Source organism: Schistocerca piceifrons, chromosome 3 (genome assembly GCF_021461385.2).
Source record: "Schistocerca piceifrons isolate TAMUIC-IGC-003096 chromosome 3, iqSchPice1.1, whole genome shotgun sequence".
Classification (NCBI taxonomy): Eukaryota; Metazoa; Arthropoda; class Insecta; order Orthoptera; family Acrididae; genus Schistocerca; species Schistocerca piceifrons.
In genome coordinates, this window is record NC_060140.1 from 422649760 (window position 1) to 422676137 (window position 26378).

Below are 26378 nucleotides of genomic sequence, written 5' to 3' on the forward strand. Positions count from 1 at the left end.
ATACCAAACATCAAAGATAACAACTCTTTTTTTTCCTGTTGTACTATAATTAATGTCACGCTTGTTGGGTTGGCGGGAAATATAACAAATAGGTTTTTCTTCACTGTTGTGCTTTTGGCTTAGAATGTGATGTATGATAAAGTCTGATGTGTTACCTGAAAGTGTAAATGGCCTTTCAAAATCAGTGTGTACCAGCAATGGCAAAAATTTTCGTACATTTTTAACGTGGCGCACAGTAGTTTAACATTCAGCCATCCATTCAAAAGCTACTCCTTTCTTTAACAAGGGTTTTGTCACAGTAGCTTAATCCTTTATATATCAGCAGTAATAATTCACTAACTTGAGGAAGCTTTGTAATTCTTTTATGTTAGTAGGAGCAGGGAAACTGCACTTCTGTCAGCTGCAGATCTGGCTTTACTCTTGTGGAGTTAAAAATGTGTCCCAAGTACTGAACTTGTGACTCTACAAAGGAACATTTCTTCAACTTCAGACTTAAATGAGAATCATGCAACCTTGCTAATACATTTCTCAATCACTCAGTATGCTTTTCAGTGGCTCAAGAGAACACTTTCATGTCATCAGAATAAACAAGGCAGGTAGCGGGTTTTAGTCCTCGTAATATCAAGTCAGAAAATCTCTGGAATGTGTCAGATGCCAAAAGGCATCCGTAAAAACTTGTGCAAGCCAGATAGTATGACAAAACCTACTTTTCATCCGTCATGTGAGATTGTCAGACTCTGTAACCCAGTTTCGAATCAGGTTTGGTGAAAAATCTGCAATTCCTAATCACTCCCAGGTTTCAGTGATTTGTGGGAAAGAATACTTGTTTGGGGGAGGGAGGGGAGGGGCTATTAACTTTGTTTACTGCCCTCATGTCTATACACAAATAACAGGTCTCTTCACCATTATTGATTTCTTTGGCACAGCAACAGTTGATGATGAATATGAAATAGCAGACTGCTGAATAATTACTACATCAAATTGTTTGTAGATCATTTCTTCCACAGCACACTGCAATTGATGTGGAATTTAGTGTGACTTCAGGGCATTTGGCCTTGCATTTCGAGTAGGGATTTTGTGGTATACAAGAGCAGTATCTGGGAAATGTTGCCTTACTTCAAACAACCACAGGTACTCCTCTAAAACTGGATACAGCAAACTCTGCTCAGAATCAGTTAAATGTGACAGCTTATTTTGCAACTGCTGCTTAAGGGGTGGCATGATTGTGTACACTTCTGAGACCATTAATCATTTTTCTGTAATTCTCTCTTCAGAAATGGATTTTCCACTCGGCTACCTCGTGCATGCTGGTCAGTAGGGTTCCTTGCAGTATTACTACTTCCTGCACTCTGAAATTGTGTAGATGCATGGGGTTTCTTACTTTTTCTCCCAACATTTCTTGTGTTTGCACATTTACTCTGTTGTGAGTGTCATGTTGGGTGAGCAGATAAACCTAAAAGATGGTCCCTTTAGGCTTCTTTTCTTTTGATTGTCAGCTAGAGAACCCTTCCACTGCTGCCTTTTACTGTTATGTGGCGGTTGCTTTTAACGCAGAGATACATGGTGTACCGAATTTCAGGGAATGATGCCCTTCCCAAGATTTTCCCACGTCTGTGAGGTGCTGTCATCGCCGAAATGCTGAATTGCTTCACCGAATTTGAAAAGGAGTGACTACAAATCAGTCACTAGCAGAATTGGGCCTTCTCTGATTTAGCAGCTTCCATCTCCATTTCATAATGGGTGCCATTAACTGTTAGCTTAACCAAACACTTGCCTCCAGCTTCTAGTACCTCAGTACCCTAACAATTCGTATGACAACAGGGCACTTTTAGCTGCTGCTTGTCACCAGGAGAAAGAAAAACTGAAGTGCTCAGGTCCATCAAAATTCAGTTTGTTCTGCCTCGCGTCTCTCCTTGCGCAATAACACTTGCCACCTCCTCCTAACCTCTGTAGCCTACGGGGTTTACTGATCTCATTAGGGGTGATGTTGGGTGGCTGTGCCTGCCTCCTGCCCCTGGTTAATATGCCCGCCTCCACTTTTTATAGAAAGGACCACTGCAAGTCCGGGGGGGGGGGGGGGGTAGTGCATTCTTTGATGCCCAAAATCCCAGTAATTAGGACAGTAAATTGCCAAATACGTATCGGTCATATGACTGGCTCATCTACATTATCCGCAAACTGATTCACTGGTAAACACACGGTGCCACTCATTATTACTCACCAGAGAGCAAACAATTTGTCGTGCTTCCTCATGTAGCAAAACCAGACTGCCTCGTGGAGTGAAAGCTGGGAGCAACTACTTTTAACCTCCCATCCAGTTTGCAGGTTAGTGCCCCAAATGAAGAAATAATCATACGTGCCTCTGCCTTCTCCAGAAGCACATCATTGTGTTGGTCTTCCCCTGCTCTTTGTCTAAGCGTGGAAAGTTTGTCTCAGTAGTATCTAACGTTCAGCATATTGGAATACTGCTCAGCTAATCCTTTTTCCAGAACTTCAAATCTATAAATATTTTTTAATGTGCCAAGTGACTCAATAAATGCATGCATTTCCTGCCAACTTCAATAGTAGTACATTTAGTAGGAAATTATCTGGCCATGAGCAGATGCGACTCATGTCGTTAACATTTTGCAGAAAGGTATCCATATTTCTGTGGATTTTTCATGGAGGAATAAAATAATTACTGGGAATGTGCTTGCAGTTGCAAAGGGTGGAACAGTCAAGCTAGTTTCAACTCCTCAAACTTTAGTGAGAGTAGCATCAGCATAAAGTATGCCTCTAGTGGATAGGCTTGCCTTCACAATTAATTATTCTCATCTTCAAACTTTATATTTTTGGCCATGAGTTTGTGTATTGTTGTTTCATGGTCCTGACATCATCATTATTCTCTGCAGCATTTTCTACCTGAGACCAAATATAAGGCATCAAAGGGACGTAACAGTTAACAATAGTGAATCAAAGCAAAAGCAAGAGATGAAAAACAAACCTTACAGGGAGAACATTCAATGTCAATTCAGCGGAAGATCGGTGACAGGATGCAAAAGCAGTGGCTAATAACACTCACATTAGTAGTGTCATGTGGAGATGATGGTGGTGCATCATGATGGCATGGACACCATGACTTTTAGACAGTGGTGATGGGATGGTGACAATGCTGATACCATCACCTAGCCCCTGATGGCCATGGCAAGGCCAGGCAACAACAATACTGGATGCAGCCTTTTATTGGGCAGTGGAACAACAGCAACAGGCAATGTTATGGTGGGCAGTGTTGGCCAGGCAGCAGTCTGGTGCCTACTATTTGCAGGGAACAAGCGCAAGCCAGAGACAGCTCATACACATTTGATGTGTGCGTTAGCACATGTATGTGCTGAATGTGCAGTGTTGGTGGAATCCACTTCTTGTGTGGACAGGGCCCACACATTTCTCAGCACTTGTTAAAACAAGTCAGATGTGGTTGCAGGTCATGCAAAAAGTTGTGCTCGGCACTCAACTGTGCTCACAAATGATAATGGTGACAACCAGCCATGAAAGCACTACTATTCTATATCAAAGGTGGGAACATATCCCACTTATGTGACACCAGTTTGTGCAGGATGGCGGGAGTGGGTTAGATGTGGGTGTCCAGATCAGTAGGGTTCCTCGAAGTAACCAAGTTGTAAATTCAAATAACAATGCCAGAGGGTTTATTCATGATAACGGAGGTGCCTGGGGAAGCAATCAACAACTTGGAAAAGTGGCCACTATAGCCAAAGTCCTGGGATGGCATGGGAGTGTGGAAGAGGACCATGTTAGCATGTCAGAGACTGGTGTGGTTGAGAATGAAGTGATCATGTTATATCCCCTGGCTATCCACATCCGGCCCATCGTGTGATTTCCCTCTCACACATCTATTGGTCAGGGAGTGTGAATGACATCCACCTAATGCACACCCCAATCAGAAATCCTTACCATGTGAGCAACAACCGGTCAGCAGCATGTGCTGAAGCCATGGGTGGACTGTGAACAGTTTCCACAGCATCTCAAATTGAAGTAAAGGAATGAAAGTTTTCAGTGTTTTTTTTTTCCCCTCCCTTCCAGGCAGGTGGCTCCTGTACAGTGCTTTGTTCCAATGACGTTGTTGATAGAGCATTAAATCCTAATTTTACTGGCTTCCCCGTGTTTGGTAAGTTTGCTATTAATGTAAGACTAAGTTTACATTTGTTACAATGAAGTTGCAAGCAGATTTGATATTTAAAAAATAAGGCATTGGTAGTACAGTATCAATGAGCCTTTGGAACATTTCTTTCCTGTGAAACACCAGGTGTAATAATGCATGTTGTGTTGGTGAGTAACTCTTGCACTATTAAGTGAACATCCTCCTTAATATTGACTTCATTTCAGTAGATCATGACATTGCTTCACTTGTGATTTGTAATATGATGTGCAGAGTCGCTGCTGAGCAGTGAGTACACAGAGGGGCATGGACAGGAGCGCGCATCTATGCATTGTGCTATTGCAGGAGCTATACGGTGTGATGCATCAATATAAAACATGTAGTAACTTAGAACTTGCAAATTTTATGGATACAACAAGCATTGCTTTAATGCCAGACTGTGGAAGTGAAAAATGTGCTAATTTATAATTGAGAAAACCATCGATAACAGAAGAAGTGACATGTCAGAAACGAACAATTGCAGTATATGATATATGTATATGATGTATGATATACAGAGTCTAATCATGTAGGCAACTCGAAAAGTGGAAAGATCTGCATTTAAAGGCAGTTATCTGGTCAAGAAAACTAAAAATTGCTGCTTATTAATCATCTGAATTTCTGCCCAACATGTTGTGCAGTCAGCAGGGATTCAATTACTTGAGAATTTTGTCAGAATAAATTAAAGAATTTGTAAGTTACGACACTTTACTAATGCATACTTTGAGTTCCAAAGCAGATGACACATTGATATTACTTAGGTTTGCACGTTGTGGGCCAGAACAGAGTTTTTTGTTTTGTTTCTAATTACACTAACAATGTACATGTATTTTTGTTGGCAGATGTGTGTCTGTAATTCCTGCATGGTAATTGTATTGGATGTGTGAATTAGTGGTTATTATTAAAGATTGGCTGTTATTTTAATTCCTTTTAAGCTGACTGTTGGCAGCCTCTTTGCAAATATCATTGTTGATCACATTTTTCTTCTTCTTGCAGCCAGAATTTCTCATGATTATCGCAAATACAAATTTGTACACATTTTAGGATGAGTTATTGGATATAAATATAAATGTTAATGCATGGTGCAAATGATACATAAATGGATGAAATCTCTTATGTGCTCATAGTTAAACTCAGTTTCACAAAATCTGCATTAATTTTTGTAGCACATCAGTTTTATGAATTCGGAACTGGATTCTCTCCCAGAATAATAAAGTATGCACTTTTATCATCTTGCAGAGTAACACTTACTATATAGCTGGATGCAAAGATAGTGCTGTATGTTCCCGACTGGATTTGTTTGATTTGTTAGTGAATCTCCCAGCTAGAGAGATTACAGTAGCGCCTCATGCAAAAGGTGAGTCTGTGACTTGACTTTCATTGCTTCCTGTGTGACAGCAAAATGCAACAGGTTTCTTCTAAATGTTTGATCAGTCTGATATTATGTTAATCAAGGGCACCCATACAGTATTTTGTGATGATTGTGTGCGTGCATGCGGGCGTAGTCGGGTAAGTATAGCTCATGATGTGCAGAGTCGCTGATGAGCAGTGAGTACACAGAGTGGCATGGACAGGAGTGCACATCTATGTATTGTGCTATTGCAGGAGCTATACAGTACACAACATGTATGAGAGTAATCCCGAAAGTAATGTCTCCTATTTTTTTGTAAGTATGTAGACCTGTTTATTTTTACAATGGTTTACATCAGTTTACAGCTTGAACATTTAGCTATTTTTCAACATAATCACCATTTTTGCCGATGCATTTTTGTAGACATTGTGGCAATTTTTGTATGCCCATGTCATACCAGCTCGCTGCCATGCTGTTCAGAAAGCTAGGAACCTCTTCTTTCACCTTGTTGTTGGAGCTGAATCGCTTTCCAGCCAAATGTTCTTTTAACCAAGGGAACAGGTGATAGTCACTGGGTGCCAAGTCAGGACTATAGGGTGGGCGGGTGGGTGATTATGTTCCACTGAAACTGTTGCAGAAGCGCAACGGTTTGCCAAGTGATCTGTGGGCAAGTGTTGTCATGGAGAATGTGCACACCGTTGCTCAACATTCCTTTTCTCCGGTTCTGAATTGCCCGTTTGAGGTTTTTCAGAATCTCACATACCTGTCAGCATTAATTGTGGTCCCAGTGATTCAGCTCAGCTGACGAGGGGAAAAAAGAGGTTCATAACTTTCTGAACAGCATGGCGGCGAGCTGGTATGACATGGGCATACAAAAACTGCCACAGCGTCTACAAAAATGCATCAACAGAAATGGTGATTATGTCGAAAAGTAGCTAAATGTTCAAGCTGTAAACTGATGTAAACCATTGCACTTATAAAAAAAAATAGGAGACCTTACTTTTGGGATTACCCTCGTACGTTATGGAACAAATTGTATGGAAGTATGGATTAAACACATTGAAGATTGTAGAGGCATTGTATTCATTACTTTGAATCGTATCACGTAGCACATGTCAACCAATAAAAGCATTTTCACAAATATGAGAAAGATCAAAAGTCAAAGTGTAAATAGCTATTTCAAAGAGTAAATTTCTTTCACTAATTTAGGTAATATTCTTCAAATCAATAAATATCTTGTACTACACACTTCCTAAAGTAGCCTATATTCTTCCTCGTGATTCAAGCTATTTCCATTCCAAATTTCATCAAAATCGTTTCAGCAAGTCGGTCTTGAAAACATGACAAAGTTCCTTTCGCATTTTTAATATTAGTAAGGATAAAACTAAAATTTTCGACTAATATATCTTTTTTCCATGATCAGATTTTTGTGAAATAAGGCCTGTACAGTGCCCCAAGGTACGCTGAAGTTGCCTGCGAAAACCTCATGAAAATTCACGATTAGTTTTGCAGAAGCGTCTTCAGACAGACATGACATTTTCACAGATTTATTGTTAGTACAGATGACAGAATGAGCGATGCTGTAGTTATGTTGATTTCCTTTCTAAAATATCAAACTGTTTGTTTATTTATCCAATTACATTACATAACCTATCTACTCACCAAGTGATAGTGAGAGAGCACACACACAAGAAAAGGTTTTATGTATGCAAGCTTTCGGAGTCAGTGGCCCCTTCTTCTGGCAGAAGGGTTGAAGGGGAAGGAAGAGGGGTGAAGGAAAAGGACTAGTGAGCTTTTTAAAAAGGGTTAGTGTTTGGGAAAATCACCCAAAACCCCAGATCAGGTGAGACTAACCGAACTGGATGAGAAGGAAAGACCCTTTTTCCTAAACCTATCCAGTTCTTTTCCTTCATCCCTCTTCCTTCCACTGCAACCCTTCTGCCAGGAGGAGTCACTGGCTCCGAATCCTTGCATACATAAAACCATTTTTTATATGTTTTCTCCAGCCACTGCTTGGTGAGTAGATTTGTTAAAAATTGATTATTTTCATTTCTAAATTGTTATATTAGATGAATAGTGTCATCAGTTTTATGTCCTCTAGTAATTACTCAATTCTTCATAATATCGTTAATCATGGTATCAAGTTTTCTGTTTTAAATAATTGTTTCAGAAAGTATGGCTATGACTAAAACACACAAAGACATAGCAGTCTTCATGGTACAGCTGGCAGACCAGCCTAATATTACAGAAGCACAGATGATCAGAGAGCTTGCTGAAAAGACAAGAGATCTTCTACAGAATCTAAGGTACAATACAAATGAGATTGAAACACTTAACTTTCACTAGAAGCATATTATTTTAATTTTTCATTGTGGTATAAATTACAATTCACTTAAATATGGAAAAACCTACAGAACAGAAAAAACTTATATTTTGTGAATTTTTGTCGATCATGTTTAACACACAGTCTACATGTTAGCTAAATTTGTGTGTGAACAGAGCCCGCTTGCAGTTTCACTCAGTGTAGTAACATCAAGCTAGGCTGTTGCTAAGCATGTGACAGGGAAGAAATTTTTTTTTCCTGTGCTTGACATTTTTGTGTTGTTGCAGATCACTGGCAACAGTAACTACACCAGATGGGAAGATGATGGTCTCAGTTGAAACACTCCGTGAGAAGAATTTTCCACAAGCATTGGACAATTTTCTTTTCAATCTTGCTGTTGCCGAGAATATGATGTTGCTATGAAATACAAAAATACATTTTGTTATGAACTTTATAAAAGCATGTAACTTTATGTAATAATGAAGCTTGTTCACAAGATACTTTGAAATCAAATTTGCTAGTTCCAACCATTTAATTACCACCTTTTTTTTCACCTGTACACATCATCTGATAATCATATCAAAGAAGCTGGAAATTTTTGAAATGCATGCCTGTGTGTGTGTGTGTGTGTGTGTGTGTGTGTGTGTGTGTGTGTGTGTGTGTGTGTGTGTGTGTGTGAGAGAGAGAGAGAGAGAGAGAGAGAGAGAGAGAGAGAGAGAGCGCCTACCTGCCTGACTCACTCAGTGGGGAAGGGAATGATTGTCTCACTGAATTTTACTTCCCATCGTTTGCAGTCCTTACTGCAGACACAAAAAGGTATGCTTTCAGAAATCCTAAAAGGAAGCATTTTTCCAAGATCACTACTAGCAAAAATGTAATTACTGCATTCAGGGGTGACTGAATGGATAATTAAAATATCATACAATGTGCTGATTAGCAGAAAAAATGCTGAGTTAAAGAATTAAATTGTTAGCTCAGCGATCTTCTTCCTCTCTCTCTCTCTCTCTCTCTCTCTCTCTCTCTCTCTCTCTCTCTCTCTCAGGCTATTCTAAATCGTGTGACCACTGACAGGCAACTGGGTTCCCACAGCACAGGTGGCAAAGGGTGTGCAAACAGCTGATGTACAGGCAGTCAGGTACTAGACTAGTAGCACAGTGCACTGGCTGTGAGCATGTGGGCAGGTGTGGTCAGTTGCCTTGTGTATGCACAGAGTGAGTGCAACGGACTGCCTGGTACCTGTACTAACAACGCCAGCCTGCAAGCAAGCTGAAGGATGCTAGAGAGTGCCCACAACATATGGAGCAGTGTTTGAATAACCTGTTCTGTCTTACAACACTTGTTATCTATCTGAACGCATCTTACTTGGGAGTGAATTAAAGTATGAAAGTTTACCGTAAATCATGTTGCTCTACGGCTCATTCAACTGAAGTGCTATTAATGGAAATACAGATTTCTGCTTAATGCTGTTACATGGACACAGTGATTAGAGGAAATGTATTGAGGATGCTGTTTAATACGGTACAAATGACAGTTGTCTATGCTGAAACAGTGTAGCATTGTGCTTGATCAAATAAAGATCCTGAGTCATCCTTATGATTTTGCAAAAAAAAAGTAGTAATAATAATAATAATAATGTGTCCATGTATTTAAGACAGTCATAAAAATCGGAGGATACGAGTATAACATGGGCTGCCAAACAACCAAAACGCAATAGACAGTTGTGTTGATAGATTTTCATTTTGATACGTGCACATGAAGTTTGAGTCAAAGTGATATAAACAAAAGCACCTTAGTTAAGCTGAACAGTCAAGATGAATGAAGTCAGATATGTAAGCTGTATCTTGTGCACAGATTTTATACACGCCTTAAATGACTGTGCAAATAGTGTGCTCAAGATGCATTATGCAATGCAAATAAAAAAAATTATGTGTTAATGTTTGTGCTGTGCATTCTTAATATTTGTATCCAATAAATATCAAGCATTAGTGCCATAGTATTAAACAAAAAATGGAGAACAGAGAATGATTTTGCGCATGACATGGAAGCGCAATCCTCCATATTAAATATTAGTGGGTGCTTTGTGCAAAGAATGTATTGATACTTGGCTGTAAATATGGTACGGAAGTGGTACACACTGACTGCCATTGCTAACCACCTGATAGTTTTTTTCTGAGTATTTATTACAGAAATAATTTGGAATATTGCATGTACCATGTAACATTTTTAGTGTGTAAAGTAAAGAATTTTGTAATCTCTTGGATTTTGGCAGTAAACTGTAATACATAAGAACATTATTCCAGTTACCACCTTAAACATTTCTGTATGTGAAATTTATATAATCTGAGCTCGAATCTCCTTCAGGATTGCTTATTAATGAGTGTTGCTCCACTCTGCCCAAACATGGTGGAGTTTCAGAAGACAATGAATGTACAGGCCTTATTTAAACAGTTAAATCAAGTGTGTCAGATTCAGCTGATACAAAACTGTTCTAACACTGAAACTGTGGACCTCTTTATGTATATATAAAACAATGGAGGTGGTCTAATAGTTCACAGTGGCAGAGCTACAGTTCTTTTTTTTCTTCAATTTTAACACATTAATTGCCAAAGGTTTGAACATTGAAACTGATGTAGATTATTTTAATTTATAGTTATCACACTCACTAGTCACTGGATTGCATTTAAGATTAGACTAAAACAGGAAAGAAAATTGTTTAGCTTCAATCATGAGTCATGAATGTAAATAATGCCTTGCATCATTGTTACTTCCATAAATTTTTCACACGTTGGTGCCGCACATCTGTTTATTTGTTGTCTTGTTTTTGCATTTTGGCACACTGCACTGCTGTCCGCATTTCTTACTCACTGCTTCATCTTCATTATTTGGCTCACTGCTGACAGCAGGAAATACTTTTTAGCATTTATTTTTTATGTGTTCTTGTCTCAGTTTATGCTGAAATGCTCAAGGAACTTATTATTTCTTATCATCTGTGTGAATCTGCTTTTGCTAAACATTTTCTAGCCATTTCTCTTGACTGGTATGTAAATTGATGTACTGTTAAAGCCCTTGTCACTTAGGACGGCACTTCTGCACATATAGCCGGAGCGGAAAGGGAGGGTGGGGCGATGAGAACTGCCCATGCGCGGCAGCAGAGAGTGGGCAAACAAAGTCCACATTGCCGAACTACATTGCTGTGGATAACAGTCAGGCTATTTTGCATACGGAACGTTGTATTATACGTCCAAATCTATGAGGGGTATAATTAATATTGAAACCAATTTCGATCAATCGTTATGAGAGAAACATTAATTCACATCATTCATTCATGGCCACTGCTCCAAACATTTACTCTGCATGACATCGGGAGGTGAGAGCAGCTGACACAACATTTTGAAGACATGAAGTACAATTTTTCTCAAAACAACATTGAAACTGCTTGCAATAATTACCAATTATTGTGATCTGAACTGCATTATAAGTAAAAACTTAATATACTTTTTAAACCACAAGACTTTAAAACTAAGAAATATTGTTACTTTGTTCCAAAGTGTACATCGTAATTCCATCGTCACTTCTATTTGACTCTGTTTGCAAACAATCTGATTTTAAATTTACAATGATAAGTTCAAGGCTTATATCCATCATCACTTCCCTGTCAAATTCTTCTTTCTGGAGCTTTTCGGTGTGCCACACAGCCTGTGCCCATGCTACAGGTGGGATGATGTCTGTTGTCTCATTGTCTATTGCTTCATGCACAAGTGATTCACTGTATGTTATCTTCAATGTTTTTTTTCCCAGATAGCCTTAAAACCCCCTTGCTCAAATTAATTCCATGGGTGACACATGGGTAAATGCAAAACTGTGTGACCCCATTCATGTGCAAGGAAGTCAAGTTTGTACGTTGTCACTTGACTTGTACAGTATAAATTAATGAGCTGCAGGAGATCGGCAGGAGTCTGGTTTATATGATGCTTAATATTTTTATTTTTAAGCCGGAGAAAAATATCCACTTTTCTGGTGTTTGTACTTGATTTTTTTCTCCATAAGAGTTGATGTATAACTGGCAATAACAGACTTCAAAGCAAGGTGTGACAAGAATTGTGAATCAGATTGACAGTGTTCATTGCCAAATGGTAATCACTGCTGTTTTTCTTGCACATAAATACAAGTTTATTCTCACAAATAAAACCAGAAGAGTCAGCATGCAGAAAAATTATCTGCGAACCTATTGCTATGAGAACTTTAAAACCATCAGTACCATCACTCATTTTGCAGCAGATCTTCTTGGAATGATACTAATTGCCCCATGTTTCATCAAGGTAATACACTGTTGAACTACCTCCTCTTGTATCATGAATATGGGATACAGTTCGTGCTGCACGTAGGTCACTTCTTTGAACTGAAAACTCTCTTCTTAGCATATCTGGAACCAACATATTTTAAAATTCTTTATCTTGACGAAGCGTTTACCATTGAAGCCTGCATAACTGTAACACGTTTTTGTTATGTCGGGCATTCACCATTAACATGGACCACTTTAAAACATAGTTGTTATAGTTGTTAAAACTATCCATTTGTGTTACAAGTTCCTTCCTATTTTGAGTCTTTCCAGGTGACACGAAACCAACTGTTTCAATGGTGCCTACAGCTCTGACACTTTCCTTTACAATTCTCTTGGCCAACACCACATGGTTCTGGAGTCAATTCTCGTGTTTTCCAATGTCAACAGCAGGGACCTGCTTGTAAATTCATGTTTGAAGAAGTTGCTGTTGTTGTGGTCTTCAGTCCAGAGACTGGTTTGATGCAGCTCTCCATGCTACTCTATCCTGTGCAAGCTTCTTCATCTCCCAGTACCAATTGCAACCTACATCCTTCTGAATCTGTTTAGTGTATTCATCTCTTGGTCTCCCCCTACGATTTTTACCCTCCACGCTGCCCTCCAATACTAAATTGGTGATCCTTTGATGCCTCAGAATATGCCCTACCAACTGATCCCTTCTTCTAGTTAAGTTGTGCCAAAAATTTCTCTTCTCTCCAATTCTATTCAATAACTCCTCATTAGTTACGTGATCTACCCATCTAATCTTCAGCATTCTTCTGTAGCACCACATTTCGAAAGCTTCTATTCTCTTCTTGTCTAAACTATTTATCGTCCACGTTTCACTTTCATAAATGGCTACACTCCATACAAATACTTTCAGAAACGACTTCCTGACCCTTAAATCTATACTTGATGTTAACAAATTTCTCTTCTTCAGAAACGCTTTCCTTGCCATTGCCAGTCTACATTTTCTATCCTCTGTACTTTGACCATCATCAGTTATTTTGCTCTCCAAATAGCAAAACTCATTTACTACTTTAAGCGTCTCATTTCCTAATCCAATTCCCACAGCATCACCTGATTTAATTCGACTACATTCCATTATCCTCGTTTTGCTTTTGTTGATGTTCATCTTATATCCTCCTTTCAAGACACTGTCCATTCCATTCAGCTGCTCTTTCAGGTCCTTTGCTGTCTCTGACAGAATTACAATGTCATTGGCGAACCTCAAAGTTTTTATTTCTTCTCCATGGATTTTAATACCTACTACGAATGTTTCTTTTGTTTTCTTTACTCCTTGCTCAATATAGAGATTGAATAACATCGGGGATAGGCTACAACCCTGTCTCACTCCCTTCCCAACCACTGCTTTCCTTTCATGCCCCTCGACTCTTATGACTGCCATCTGGTTTCTGTACAAATTGTAAATAGCCTTTCGCTCCCTGTATTTTACCCCTGGCACCTTCAAAATTTGAAAGAGAGTATTCCAGTCAATATTGTTAAAAGCTTCCTCTAAGTCTACAAATGCTAGAAATGTAGTTTTGCCTTTCCTTAATCTATTTTCTAAGATAAATCTTGAAGAAGTTATAAATGCGGTAAATAATACACCTCTCCGGCCTCTGAAGCACTTCACGTTTATTGCTGCCACCTGAATTTTTTTTAATCACACTTAAACATTTACAAGATACACATTGACAGCTATACTGCTGCAAGAAAAAAAAGGAAACAAAAAAATTGATAGTTGAATGAATAATTCGGTTGTTGCGAAGTGCGGCAACAGTTTAGCACGTAGGAGCGAGATTCTTGAACTCTCTGCTAGCTGCTTGGAAAGTGAATGAATGTTATTGGCCGCCAGTGGCTAGTGGATGGGGATGCAGAGAACGCATGAAAATTGGGCCGCTGCCTTACATGACATACAATAGTGTAAGTTGTGTTCCCTAGTAGTGCAACTATCAGGTTAAGTTGTGTATCGACCAGCTGTGGTCAATGAGGTTTTGCAAGACATACAAAACACACTCGCTGTGTGGCAGTTGTGTTCAGTCGATGCACAGCTTTATCATTGGGTTGATGTGCTGGGACACCTGCTCTACCTTAATAGGGAAACAAGTTTGTTTACAAAAAGAGATGAGGTAGGAGGGAAACAAGTTGGAATGGTGTTCAGAAACACATTTTCTTTTCCACTGTATAAAGTTGTATTTGCTCTTCCATCTAATATCCCTATGATTTGTCTTAAATCTAAACTTTGTATCCAAAATCATAAGTACTAAGAGTAGTAACTAATATTTTTACTATGGTCAGTAAGACAAAACAAAATATGTATATATATCAATATAGTGAATGCAACATGGAAGATACTCTTTTGAAATGTAGTGCCACCACAGAACTCCTCTTGAGTATTAGATGGTTAGGGTGAATAACTAATGAAGAGGTACTGATTTAAATTATCAGCCTTCTGACTGGTCTGATGCAGCCCACTACATACTCCTATCTTTACAAGCCTCTTGGGTTCTACAGCTTCATTTATTTGTTGGGTATATCCCAATCTCTCTTATTTCCTGGCAGTTTTCACCGTCTATGACTCGCTGTAGTACTATGGAATTTATTCCCTGATGTTTTAAAACATGCCCTATCATCCTGACCTGTCTTCTTGTCAGTTTTTTTCAAATTTTTTTTTTCTTTGCTGATTCAGCTGAGAACCACCTCGTTCCTTATCTTATCAGTCCATGTAATTTTCAACATACTTCTATGACAGTACATCTCAAACACTTAGTGTCTCTTTTCTCGGTGTTCCTATAGCCCATGATTTTGTACAATACAATTCTGTGCTCCAAACGTTCATTCTCAGGCAGTTCTTCCTGAAATGAGGCCTTTGTTTGATGCTAGTAGACTTCTTTTGGCCAGAAATGCCCTCCTTGCCTGTGCTAGTCTGCTTTTTATGCCCTCTTTTAATCACCAGTCATTGGTTATTCTGCATCCAGGATAGCAGAATTCCTTAACTTCATGATCACCAGTTTTGCTGTTAAGTTTCTTGCTGTTTTCATTTCTGCTACTTCTCATTACTTTCGTACCCATTTCACTGTCAATGCATAGTCTGCACTAATTAGCCTTTTCATTCTATCCAACAGATCCTGTGGTTCTTCTTCATTTTTACTGAATGTGGTAATATCAATAAATCTTATCATTGATATCCCTTCACCCTGAATTTTAATTCAACTCTTGAACCTTTCTTTTATTTCTGTCACTCCTTCTTCAACATGTAGATTGAACAGTAAGGGCGAATGACTGCATCACTGACTTTTACACCCTTTTTGATTTGAGAATTTCGTTGTTGGTCTTTCAGTATTATTGTTCCTTCTTGCTTCTTGTACATTTTGTGTATCGCCCATCTTTCCCTGTAATTTACTCATATTTTTTATCAGAATTTCAAATATCTTGCACTATTTCATATTGTTGGAAGCATTTCGTGGATCGACAAATACTATGCATGTATCTTCGTTTTTCTTTAGTATTGCTTCTGCAATCAAGTGCAAAGTCAGATCTGCCTTTACGTTTCCTAAAGCTTAACTGATAGTCTGTAATAGATCCTCAGTTTTATTTTCTATTCTTCTGTTTATTGTTCTTGTCAGCAGCATGGATGCATGCAGTGTTAAGCTGATTGTGCAATAGTTTTCACAGCTGTCTGCCCTTGCTCTCTTCGGAATTGTTTGGATGATATTTTTCCAAAAGTCTGAGCACACATCGTCAGTCTCATAGATCCTGCACACCAACTTGAACAGTTGTTTGATTGCCATTTCCCCCCAATGATATTAGAAATTCTGATTCGGTGTTATGTATCTGTGCTGCTTTATTTAATCTCCAGTTTTCCAGAGCTCTAACTCTAATACTGTATCTTCCTTATTGTCTATTAAATAATAATCTTAAAAAGCAGAATTGGTAATTACGTCTAGTACCTTGTCACCTAAATAAGTATCTGGATTGTAAAGAACGAAGTCTGGAAAGACCCACGACACAAAATTTTGTTGGTGAAAAGCAGTACCTATGAATCTAGTCCCAACCTCGTTTAGCACTTTGAAGTTGCCATTCTGCAATATGTAGTTAGGAGAGCTATAGTATATAGAAGTTGTCCACATTTGATGCAGACGATATCGTAGTACCCACAGTGGTTACTTTATTGTTGATTGCAATAGCAAAGAGAGTAGCACTCAACACCAGTCGCTGTGGGGCTCTGTTCTCCTGGAAATATTGGATGTCAAATGACATGCCAACTCCTACCAGAGACAGTATGTGTGGTAAAATTGTGCATAAAACTATAGGAAACTTCAAAATCTCTGTTTATGCAATGTAGACTAAACATAGTAATTGTGCCATGTAGTACTGTAATCCTTCTGTAAAGCACTTATTAGGCAACACACCTAAGGTGTACAAGTTAGGGGTAGCCGACCTGCCACCTAACGACAGAATGGATGACGCTACGATTTTAACACACGGTTCATCCACCGGGCAGAAATATGGATGGTTCTATTCTGCAATGTATCCACACATGCACAGTAGAGGTGGTGTTTCCATGCATTCGCAGAATGCAGCATTTCCAGCGGGCTTTCTTCTTGTTATTGCTGTCACGTGGTCAGCAGACAAGAAATATGTAAGCTCTTGAGGACTCTTTCTGGTTATTGCGCGAAATATTCTACACATTTTTCACTGAGTAACGTTTATTAATACAGTAATAAAACAAATGAGAATGAGAGCTCTCTTCTTTTTAGTTGCCATTGACAAAAGCTGCACATATAATGATTGCTTCTTATTGCAGAAATCGAATGAAACAAAGAGATTATAAGCTTGCTTATAGAGCACAGATCACTGTTATAGAGACATATGGTAAGGAAAGGTGTCTGTGTAATCCTCTAGATACATTGTATTGCAATAAAATATGTCGACACGTGTTCAATTCAGAGTTTACATGTTTCATGTAAATGTTCATCTAATTTTATTTTATATGTGTGCATATTGCCTTAATTGGTGAAATTGGAGCATTTATTTGATTTGCTTGCATCTTTTGTGCTATTTTAGCATGCCAGGAAGGGTAGTGTTGTGCGAATAGCCGCACCACAAGAATCAGATCAGTTGTGCCAGGCATGACCACTGAGGACAGGAAATGTCGTCGTGCGTGTTCGTGGTTGGATGAAAAAGCGTCCTTCATTGCTCTGTCACTTGTGCGGATGCCATCAAGAAGGCACATCCTTTCTGATGAAGTTCCTAAATTCCTGTGAATCTTTGGGCTTAACTCCTTTGTTAACAGGTGGTGTATCCCCCTGCAGGTTCGGGGGTTAGAATAGATCCGAGGTATTCCTGCTGTTGTAAGAGTTGACTAAAAGAAGTTTACAACCTTTCAGCTTACTAAGTTATGGTCCCTTTTTAGGGTTTGACATCCATCTTTCCAAATTCTACAGAAGTGCAGGCCAATTACAGAAGGGCACCTTACAGGGTGCATCATATATCCATCGTGTGCTGAGACCTTCTTCACCTACTGATGTCATGGCTCTGCAACTGCACCCATAATCCAGCTTTTTGGGTGAGGATACCTTATGGGGGTACCTTCTCCCTCTATTGTCTGCTGTCCTCTCCTGCAGCCATGATAATGATGGATCTTTCGGTGCCCAATATCCAGCACGGTAGCCACTCTGACGTGGAGGGATCGTGACATACCCTCTTAGCTGTAGCCCTACACTACTCAGGGATTGCACTGCTGATGCTTGAACTGCAAACTCCCCATGTTTGCCAAGGTGTAGATGCCTGTCTTCTTGGAGCATCAGGACAGCCAGCAATGGCCATTACCCCAGGTGGCCTTTGCTGCAGGTGGGTGGCGCCTGTGGGGAGAGACCCTGATTGGTGTGGGTAGCATCAGGGTGGATGGCCCTCAATGAAGGGGACCAAGTCATCTCTTGCCAGTCGCAGCAGTCTCTAAGAAGGGAAGGCTGGAATTTAACACTGGGCAGTATGACACCAAGTCATTCCCCTCCCTAGCTGCATGATGGGACGAACATATGGCTACAGAAAAAAAGAGCCGTATTCCCCTCATTATTTAGTCTGAAGCAGAACTGATGGGGGACTTCATTCTGACTACAAAGCCTCTATTTTTTTTTTGTTGACAACCTAAAGGATAACTTTGGGGAAGTGGCAGCGTTGTCAAAAATGCAGAATGGGTCTGTCCCAATTCAGACAGCATCCCCAGCCCAATCATGGGCGTTGCTCACCTGTGACAAGCTGAGTAATATTCCTGTCACTCCCTGTAAAAGCCTAAACATAGTCCAGGGGATTATTTCTCATTGTGACCTCATGTTGCAGTTCGACGATGAGCTACGTGTGAATTTAGAATGAAGGGGGGTTCACTTCGTCTGGCATGTCTGCAAGGGATTGGAAGATAACAGGGTTGCTACTGGTACCTTTATCTTTGCCTTTGAGGGTGATTCGTTACCTGAAAAGGTCAAGATGCATATGTCCTCCGCCCCTCCTATACGATGCTACGTGCTGTAAATTCGGGCACATGTCTTTCTGGTACAGTTCTGATGCCACATGCCAAGACTGGGATGTCCATTGCATTCAAATAATTCACATGTCTCACCTTCCACCTGTGTTAACTGTGGAAAGCACCACTCCTACCGCTCACCAGACTGCATGGTTCTTCACAGGGAGAGAGAGATTATGGAGCATAAGACCTGGACCGACTGACTTACCAAGAGGCCAAATGGAAATATGAAAGGTTGCATTCCTTTTGCTTGACATATTCATATGCTGCAGCTATGATGTCATCACCCTCGTTGGCAACAGTAGTCTCCTTGTCTCTGCCTCTACCAGTGGGCCCTCAGGGCCACCCAACTACACCCCCCCCCCCTCTCTGCCCCACTTCTTGTTCTATTGCTCACAGAGCTTCTACTTTGGGGGCAACACCTCCCACCTCCCCACACACCGGAGACATCGGTCCCCACACCCCAGCTGGAGAAGCAACAGGCTCCTCTCGCACAGAAGGGATCCTTCGGGACTCTCCCTTCCAAAGTCTTCACAAATGCAAAAATGGACACCAGCCAGTGGCTGAAGGAGTCACAAGCTGCTGGTCAAAGGGCTTCACGCTCTTTCTCTGTCATGGAAGCAACTACAGGGAAGCCCTCTCAGCAAGCCCGTAAAGAGCAATGAGGGGGCAAACTGATGATGAACAAATTGGTTAAGAAACATGAGACTCCTGTGGCCCCCACACTGCCTCTCCCTTCTGAGGACAAGATGGAGATTCTGGCATCCCTGGAGGACCTAGACCTTGCTGGCACCTCAGCTGCAATGGAAATGGATATACATATTCAGTCGGTGGCAGCAGGTCACCCCGAGGTATAACCTGCCTCTTTGGTCCCCTCATGCCTTCCCGAACCACAGTAAGCATCATCCTCCAATGGAATCACAGCAGTTTTTTCCACCAACAGGCTGAGCTGCAGCAGCTCTTAAGCAGTACACCTGCTTTCTGCATTGCCCTTCAAGTAACCTGGTTTCCAGCAATGCAGACCTCTGCCCCTCATGGCTATTGGGGTATTACAAAAATTGTACTGACTGTAACAGGATGTTCGGTGGAGTACGAATATATGTCCTCACTTCTGTATACAGTGAACCTGTGACCCTTCAAATACCTTTAGAAACTGTGGCTGTCAGGGTGAGGATGACACAAGCAATTACCATCTGCAACATCTACCATCTTCCAAATGGTGGCATGCCACACCATGTATTGGCTGCACTAATTTCCCATCTCCCACCACCTTTTCCACTTCTGGGTGATTTTAACACCTATAACCCTTTGTGGGGTGGAATGAATATTACTGTTCCTGATAAAGATGCCAAACATCTGCTAACTCAACTCAACCTTTGCCTCTTAAATACTGGTGCCCTACTCATTTCAGTGTGGCACATGGCACATACTTGGCCATTGATCTCTCAGTTTGTAGTCCTGGTCTTCTACCGTCTATCCACTGGAAAGCTCATGAAGACTTGTGTAGAAGTGACCACTTTCTGCTCTTCCCCCAGGATCATTTGCCTGGACATTTGCCCTGACGGGCTCTTATCAAGGTTGACTGGAATGCTTTCACTTCTGCTACCACCGTTGGACCTCCATTGCATGATGGCATTGGTGAGATGATCCAAAAAAATTGCTGCTACCATTGTTTCTGTAGCTGATATGGTAATGCCTTGTTCCTCATATTGCCCCCGCTGGAATATGGTGCCTCGGTGGTTGCCAGAAATCACAGTGTACATTAGAGACCGTAGCTGGTCCTCCAACACCATAAGTGGCACCCGTCCCTGGAGCTCTGTGGCCGAGTCCACCAACTCATCAAATGACAGAACCAGGAGTGATGGGAATGATACATCTCCACATTGGAACACAAAAATCTTCTTGTTAGGTTTGGACTAACTCAGACGCCTTTATGGATGTCAGATCCCTGCAGGTATACCTGGAATTTCCACACATGGAGCTGTATATGTCGAACCAGACACAATCACAGACACAAAGAACTGGTACAGTCCCTTCTTGACTATGAGAGCCTGGAGTATGGTTGAGCATTGCCCTCAGCATTGCGGATGCTGAACCACTCTGGAGTTCGACTTGTGACGGGAGCTTTCCAAAGGAGCCCAGTGAACAGTGTCCTCGTGGAAGCTGGGGTTTCTTCATTGTACATCAGGCAGCAACAAGTGCTTGCAAATTACATCATGCACATTCGCAGCTCACCTCATCGTCCATTACCGTCTCCTTTTCCCTAACACGGCAATCCATCTCCCGCAATGGTGGCCCAGATCGAGGATTACAATTGCAGTCCATGTCTGGTCCCTTTTCAGTGAACTCAAGTCTTTTCCTCTACCACCATTTCTCCGGGTCCACTCATGTACACCTCTGTGGTCCATGCCTCGGCCACAGCTTCGTCTGGACCTGTTGTAAGGGCCATAAGACTCAATTCCTCCTGAGGCCAACTGCTGCCAATTTTTCTCTATTCTCGGTGAGTTTGAGGGCTCAGAAATAGTCTACACTGAAGGCTCAATGCTCACATTAGCTTCGCTTATTCTCTTGCTGGACGTACTGAACAGCGCACCTTGCTGGATCGCTGCAGAGTTGGTAGCCACCTCTTGTGCTCTTGAGCATATCCGCTCCTGCACAGGTGAGTCCTTCATATCCGCTCCTGCACAGGTGAGTCCTTCGTCATCTGTAGTGACTCCTAAAGCAGCCTACAAGCACTTGACCACTGCTTCCCTTGCCATCCTCTGACAATGACTATCCAGGAGTCTATTTATGCCCTTTAAAACTATGGGGAAATGAACTTGCTGACAGGACGGCCAAACACGCTACTGATAAACCAGCTCTAGAGATCAGCCCATCACAGAGTGATCTTCGATCAATCTTAGGCCGTAAAGTTTTCAGGACCTGGAATACTGAATGGCATGCCTGAAGTACAACAAAAATTACTTGCTATAAAGGAGATGACAAATGTGTGAAGATCATCCATGCCAGCCATCCATAGGGACTCCATTGTCCTTTGCCGGCTCCCATCAGCCATACTTGGCTGACTCACAGTCACCTCCTCCATTGCACCCACACCAGTGACGCTGTGGCTCTTGATTGACGGTAATCCACATTTTGTTGGACTGTCCCAATTTAGCTGTCTTTCAACTTTTTGAACACGCTACCTATGGTGTTAGGTGACAATGACTCAACGGCAGATCTAGTTTTAAGTTTTATTCGAGAGGATGTCGGTGGAAGGGGGGGAGGGGAGGGGGGGTTGTCACTCAATCTAAGGATGGGCATGTAGTCTTTTTCTCAAAGGCCGTGTCTACATAAATTTTAACTCTACCTAGCTCCCTCTGATGCTGTCTGTTCGACTCCATGTTTATCCTTCTACCATCTGTTTTTCTCCTGCCTTGTGCTTTTAGGCTGGAGATTTTAGTGTAGTGCAGAGTGGCTGGCTCATCCTTTTTTATCCTTGCGATCAACCAGCCTAGGCCATTTGTTATATTGTTTTAACACCTTCTACTGCTTTTTTCCTTTTGGTTAATGTCTTCACTTTTGATTTAATTCTTTCATTTTCTCTTTCAATGTGGTTTCCAGTTAGTTTTAAAATATTTTTCTTTCCCCCGATATCAGAACATGATTCTTTTGGGGAATGGTTTTAATCTGAGACATGTTTGAAAGAGGAAAAAGGGTCTGATGACCCTGCTGTTTAGTCCCTTTACTCTCCAAACCAACCAGTCAATCCAATAGAGGTATATGCCCTGCCTTCACCCCTTCTTTCCAGCCAGAGTCTAACCCAATTCCTGCATCTAGCATTATGTTGTTGTTGTTGTCCTGCCTTTCTCCTAATGGCTAAGGCAGACACTGCCTTGACAAATGCTGTACAGATAACTGTGTAGTCATGTCTAAAATGCTCTGAAACATGAACACAGGCAATCATTTGCTTATACCAGTTTGGCATAAAACGAACACATTCTCCATAATTTTGAATAATCAAAACATGATTTCATTATAGCTGGACAAGATAACAATAACTGGTTAATACATACAAAGTTAGACCTCTTAGAAGTTCCGATATGAGTAAATAGCAGAGTTACAAAAATATCAGTTTTCACACTCAATGACGTAACTGACATAAACAAGAATGTGGTTTCGAATTTGTTCCCTTGGAGTGCTGGTGCAGACTACACATTAAGTGTGTCATGTAACAGGCTAATGAAAAGGTTAGCAGTTCCAGGCTTGTACGCTTGGGGCGTTGGTGCAAACCTGTATATGTTTGGTGTGTCATGTGATCAGCCCTTTAAATCAAAAGGCTATGGCAATCAGGTGTCAGTGGTGTGCAAAGGTATCTCTGAGTGCAAATGCTATTTTCAGAATTTAGTCAGTGGTAGGCAGAGAATCACGGAAGCCGCATTGCAATTTAGAAAGTAGTCATTTGGATTCTAAGCATCCACAGTCACCAGTAAACTATTCTCTATAATAATTTACTTAAAGTAGCTCTTAGACAAATAGTCTGTAATTATCTAGGTTGTGTGCATATTTTTCAGGTTTCAGGGTAGGGACTACAATATTCCCTATCCACATGGAGGAGAGAACTCCCTCTCACAATAGTTTATTCAAAATCTCCAGGATAGGCCTTGGCTGTTACTGTTCAGGTATTTAAGCAGCTGGGTATCTTGTTGAAATCTGGGAACCTATCTTGATGAGATGCTAAAGTGCTTTTGAGTTTCCATTCCTTAAGAAAGGAGTATTGTAAGTTTCTTGGTGTAGGGTATGGAAAGATCAAGTGCTGTGGTCCACTAGGTGTCGGTAATTTATAAAGGTAGAGTGACAATTACAGGCTGCAGAACTTTCTGTAATGTCTGGAGAGTCAGTTATATCATCTCACTTAGGAGAAATTCTAGATATTCCTGGGGATAGTGGATGCCCACAAATACTCGTGATTTTTTCTTAATCACCATGCCTTTGCTCTGTATCATTTAAATGGAAAGTGCAGGTTGATATAAATACATTGGCACCTCACCGTTCAGATGACACATTGAGTTGCAGACAGGTACAGCGAAGATACTGATGGACCCTAAGTTTTCGGTCAAAGCCTTGATCAGCAAAGAAAGGATAACACACAAGCATGCACACCTCACACATATGACTGCTATCTCTGGCCACTTTAGTCAGACTGCGACTGTTGCATTGAATGAAAGCAGCAATCAGGAGTGGGGCAGGGAAGGAGGGATAGCAGCGTGTGGTTGGGGGAGAGAAGAGTCCTGTCTGGTAGAGTGAGCAGCAACTACTGTAGAAGGTGGCAGGACAAGGATTGGGCAGCATGGGGAGGCTGTGGCAGAGGAAGGGAGGGGGGAGGGAAGGGAATGGAGAGTGGGAAAAAGACTGGTGGATGTGTTGGCAGAGAGCTGTCACAATAAGGGTGAGGGGATGTGAATTAGAAGGTGGTTATAGGACAGAGGAGCAGAAACTTTTGGGTGTAAGGATAACTCTCATCTGTGCAGTTCAGAAAAGCTGGTGGTGGAGGGGAGGATCCAGATGGTCCGGGTTGTGAAGCAGCCATTAAAATTGAGCATGGTTTATTCAGCTGCATATTGTTAGATGCATGTCACAGCACAGTCCACTATGTTCTTGGCCACAGTTTGGCGGTGGTCATTCAACCTGTTAGACAGCTGGTTCTTTGTCATATCAATACAAAAATCTGCGAAATGGTTGCAGCAGAGCTGGTACACGACATGGCTGCTTTGACAGGTGGCCTGTCCTCTGATGGGGTGGGACAAACCTGTGCCAGTACTGGAATAGGAAGTGCAGGGTGGTTGGATTACACAGGTATTGCATCTGGCTCTTCCACAGGGTATGATTCCTGTGGCAAGGGAAGGATGTCCCACATTTCAGGGCATGATGATAGATAAAGCTCTGACAATCCTTCTTTCCACGAACAATACAAGACTGGAAGAGAAGGGAGAACCAATAGAGGTACTCAGGGTACCCTCTGCCACACACCTTCAGGTGGCTTGCGGAGTATGGATGTAGATGCAGATGTAGATGTAGATGTAGATGTAGAATGTGGTTCAGTTGTTACATTTCTGGTTTGGTATTGGGTGATGAAGGGAATGCTCCTTTGTATTTGTTTCTGAGGGATGGTGGGAGGATTGATGGTGTTTGGGGGTACAGCATGGAAAATCTGTTTGCAGACTGGGTCTGCCTCACCTTCAGCCCTATACACAAGTTTAACCATGTTGGATTTGTCAAAGGCATACTCTCCTTCTGCCTGAAACACTTCTTTGCCTCTAATCCCAACATTGAACCCTTTCCAGCTCATAACACCATCCAATCGTTATCTCTCCCCCCCCCCCCTCCCTCCCTCCCTCGTGGTCTCCTTCTTTCAGGAATTACATCCATCCAACTGTGTGTCACTATCCTTCCTCAAATCCCGTCCTAAAAGCACCAACCTTTCAGCAGAAGAAAGAACAGCCATACACAACCTCAAAACAGTTCCTCACTTGATCACCCTACCTGCAGATAAAGGTCCCTTTACTGTACGTTACGAATTGCAGGGACTACCTGGCAGAAGACCTTTACCAATTGTCTGACTGCTCCACCTATAAACTCTGCTAGAATGATCCCATCCCAGAAGTCCAACATAACATCCACCCTGCTCAAAGACTTAGGCACTCCTTAGAAACACTCCCCCGTATTCATTTCCCTCTTTACCCCAAAGACACCCTGCACACCCACCTTCTACATGCTCCATAAAGTCCACAAACCCAACAATCCTGGATGCCCCATTTTAGATGGTTTTGGTGGCCCCACTGACTCTTCACCAGCCCCACACCTTTACCTCCTGGACCTCTACTTGTCACTTTTGATGCCATTTTCCTATACACCACCATCCCTCATGCTGCTATTGCACACTACCTCTCCCAACGCCCTTTACACTCCAGACCCACTGCCTCATTCCTCATACATCTTACTAGCTGTATGGTAATATACAACTTCTCCTATGAAGGGAAGGTGTACAAACAAATCTGCAGCACAGCCATGGGCACCTCCATGGCACCCTGCTATGCCAAACTGTTTATGAACCATCTAGAGGAAACCACCTAGTCTCCCAAAATCCCAAACCCTTAGTCTGGTCGGGTTCATAGATGATATCTTCATGATCTACACTGCCAAGAAACCCTATTCTCATTCCTTCACAATGTCAACACCTACTCTCCCATCAGCTGCACCTGCCACTTCTCAGCCCAGCATTCCACCTTTCCTGGACTTTGACCATCTCCTCTCTAAAGACTCCATCCACACCTGTATCCACATTAAACCCACCAAAACTATGGTACCTACATTCTAACAGCTGCCATTCTTTATTCACCAATAAATCCTTCCCATATCACCTGGCCACCCAGATATGGCATATCTGTAGTGATGAGAACTTCCATGCTCAGTATTCTGAAGTTCTCACAGAGGTCCTCACAGACGGGCATTATCCCCTAGTCCACAAAGAGATTTCCCATTCCATATCCCACCACCCCTAGAACCAGCTACAAAGGAGTGACCCCTTGTCACCCAATACCATCTCGAACTGGAACAGCTGTACCACATACTTCATCAGGGCTTTGATTATCTGTCATTTATGCTCTGAAATGAGGGAGATTCTACCCG

The 26378-nt window shown here is 41.5% G+C and overlaps 1 protein-coding gene across 1 annotated transcript in view; it reads left to right on the forward strand.

Annotated features, from left to right (window-relative positions):
* LOC124789957 (putative DENN domain-containing protein 10 B) overlaps window positions 1–8379 on the forward strand; it is a 36272-nt gene extending 27893 nt beyond the window's left edge. Inside the window, exons 6-8 of the mRNA XM_047257489.1 lie at window positions 5432–5549; window positions 7714–7849; window positions 8154–8379. Of these exons, the coding sequence (XP_047113445.1) occupies window positions 5432–5549; window positions 7714–7849; window positions 8154–8289 (390 nt within the window). The 3' untranslated portion in view covers window positions 8290–8379. The remainder of the gene's footprint in view (window positions 1–5431; window positions 5550–7713; window positions 7850–8153) is intronic.
* Window positions 8380–26378: the final 17999 nt, after the last annotated feature.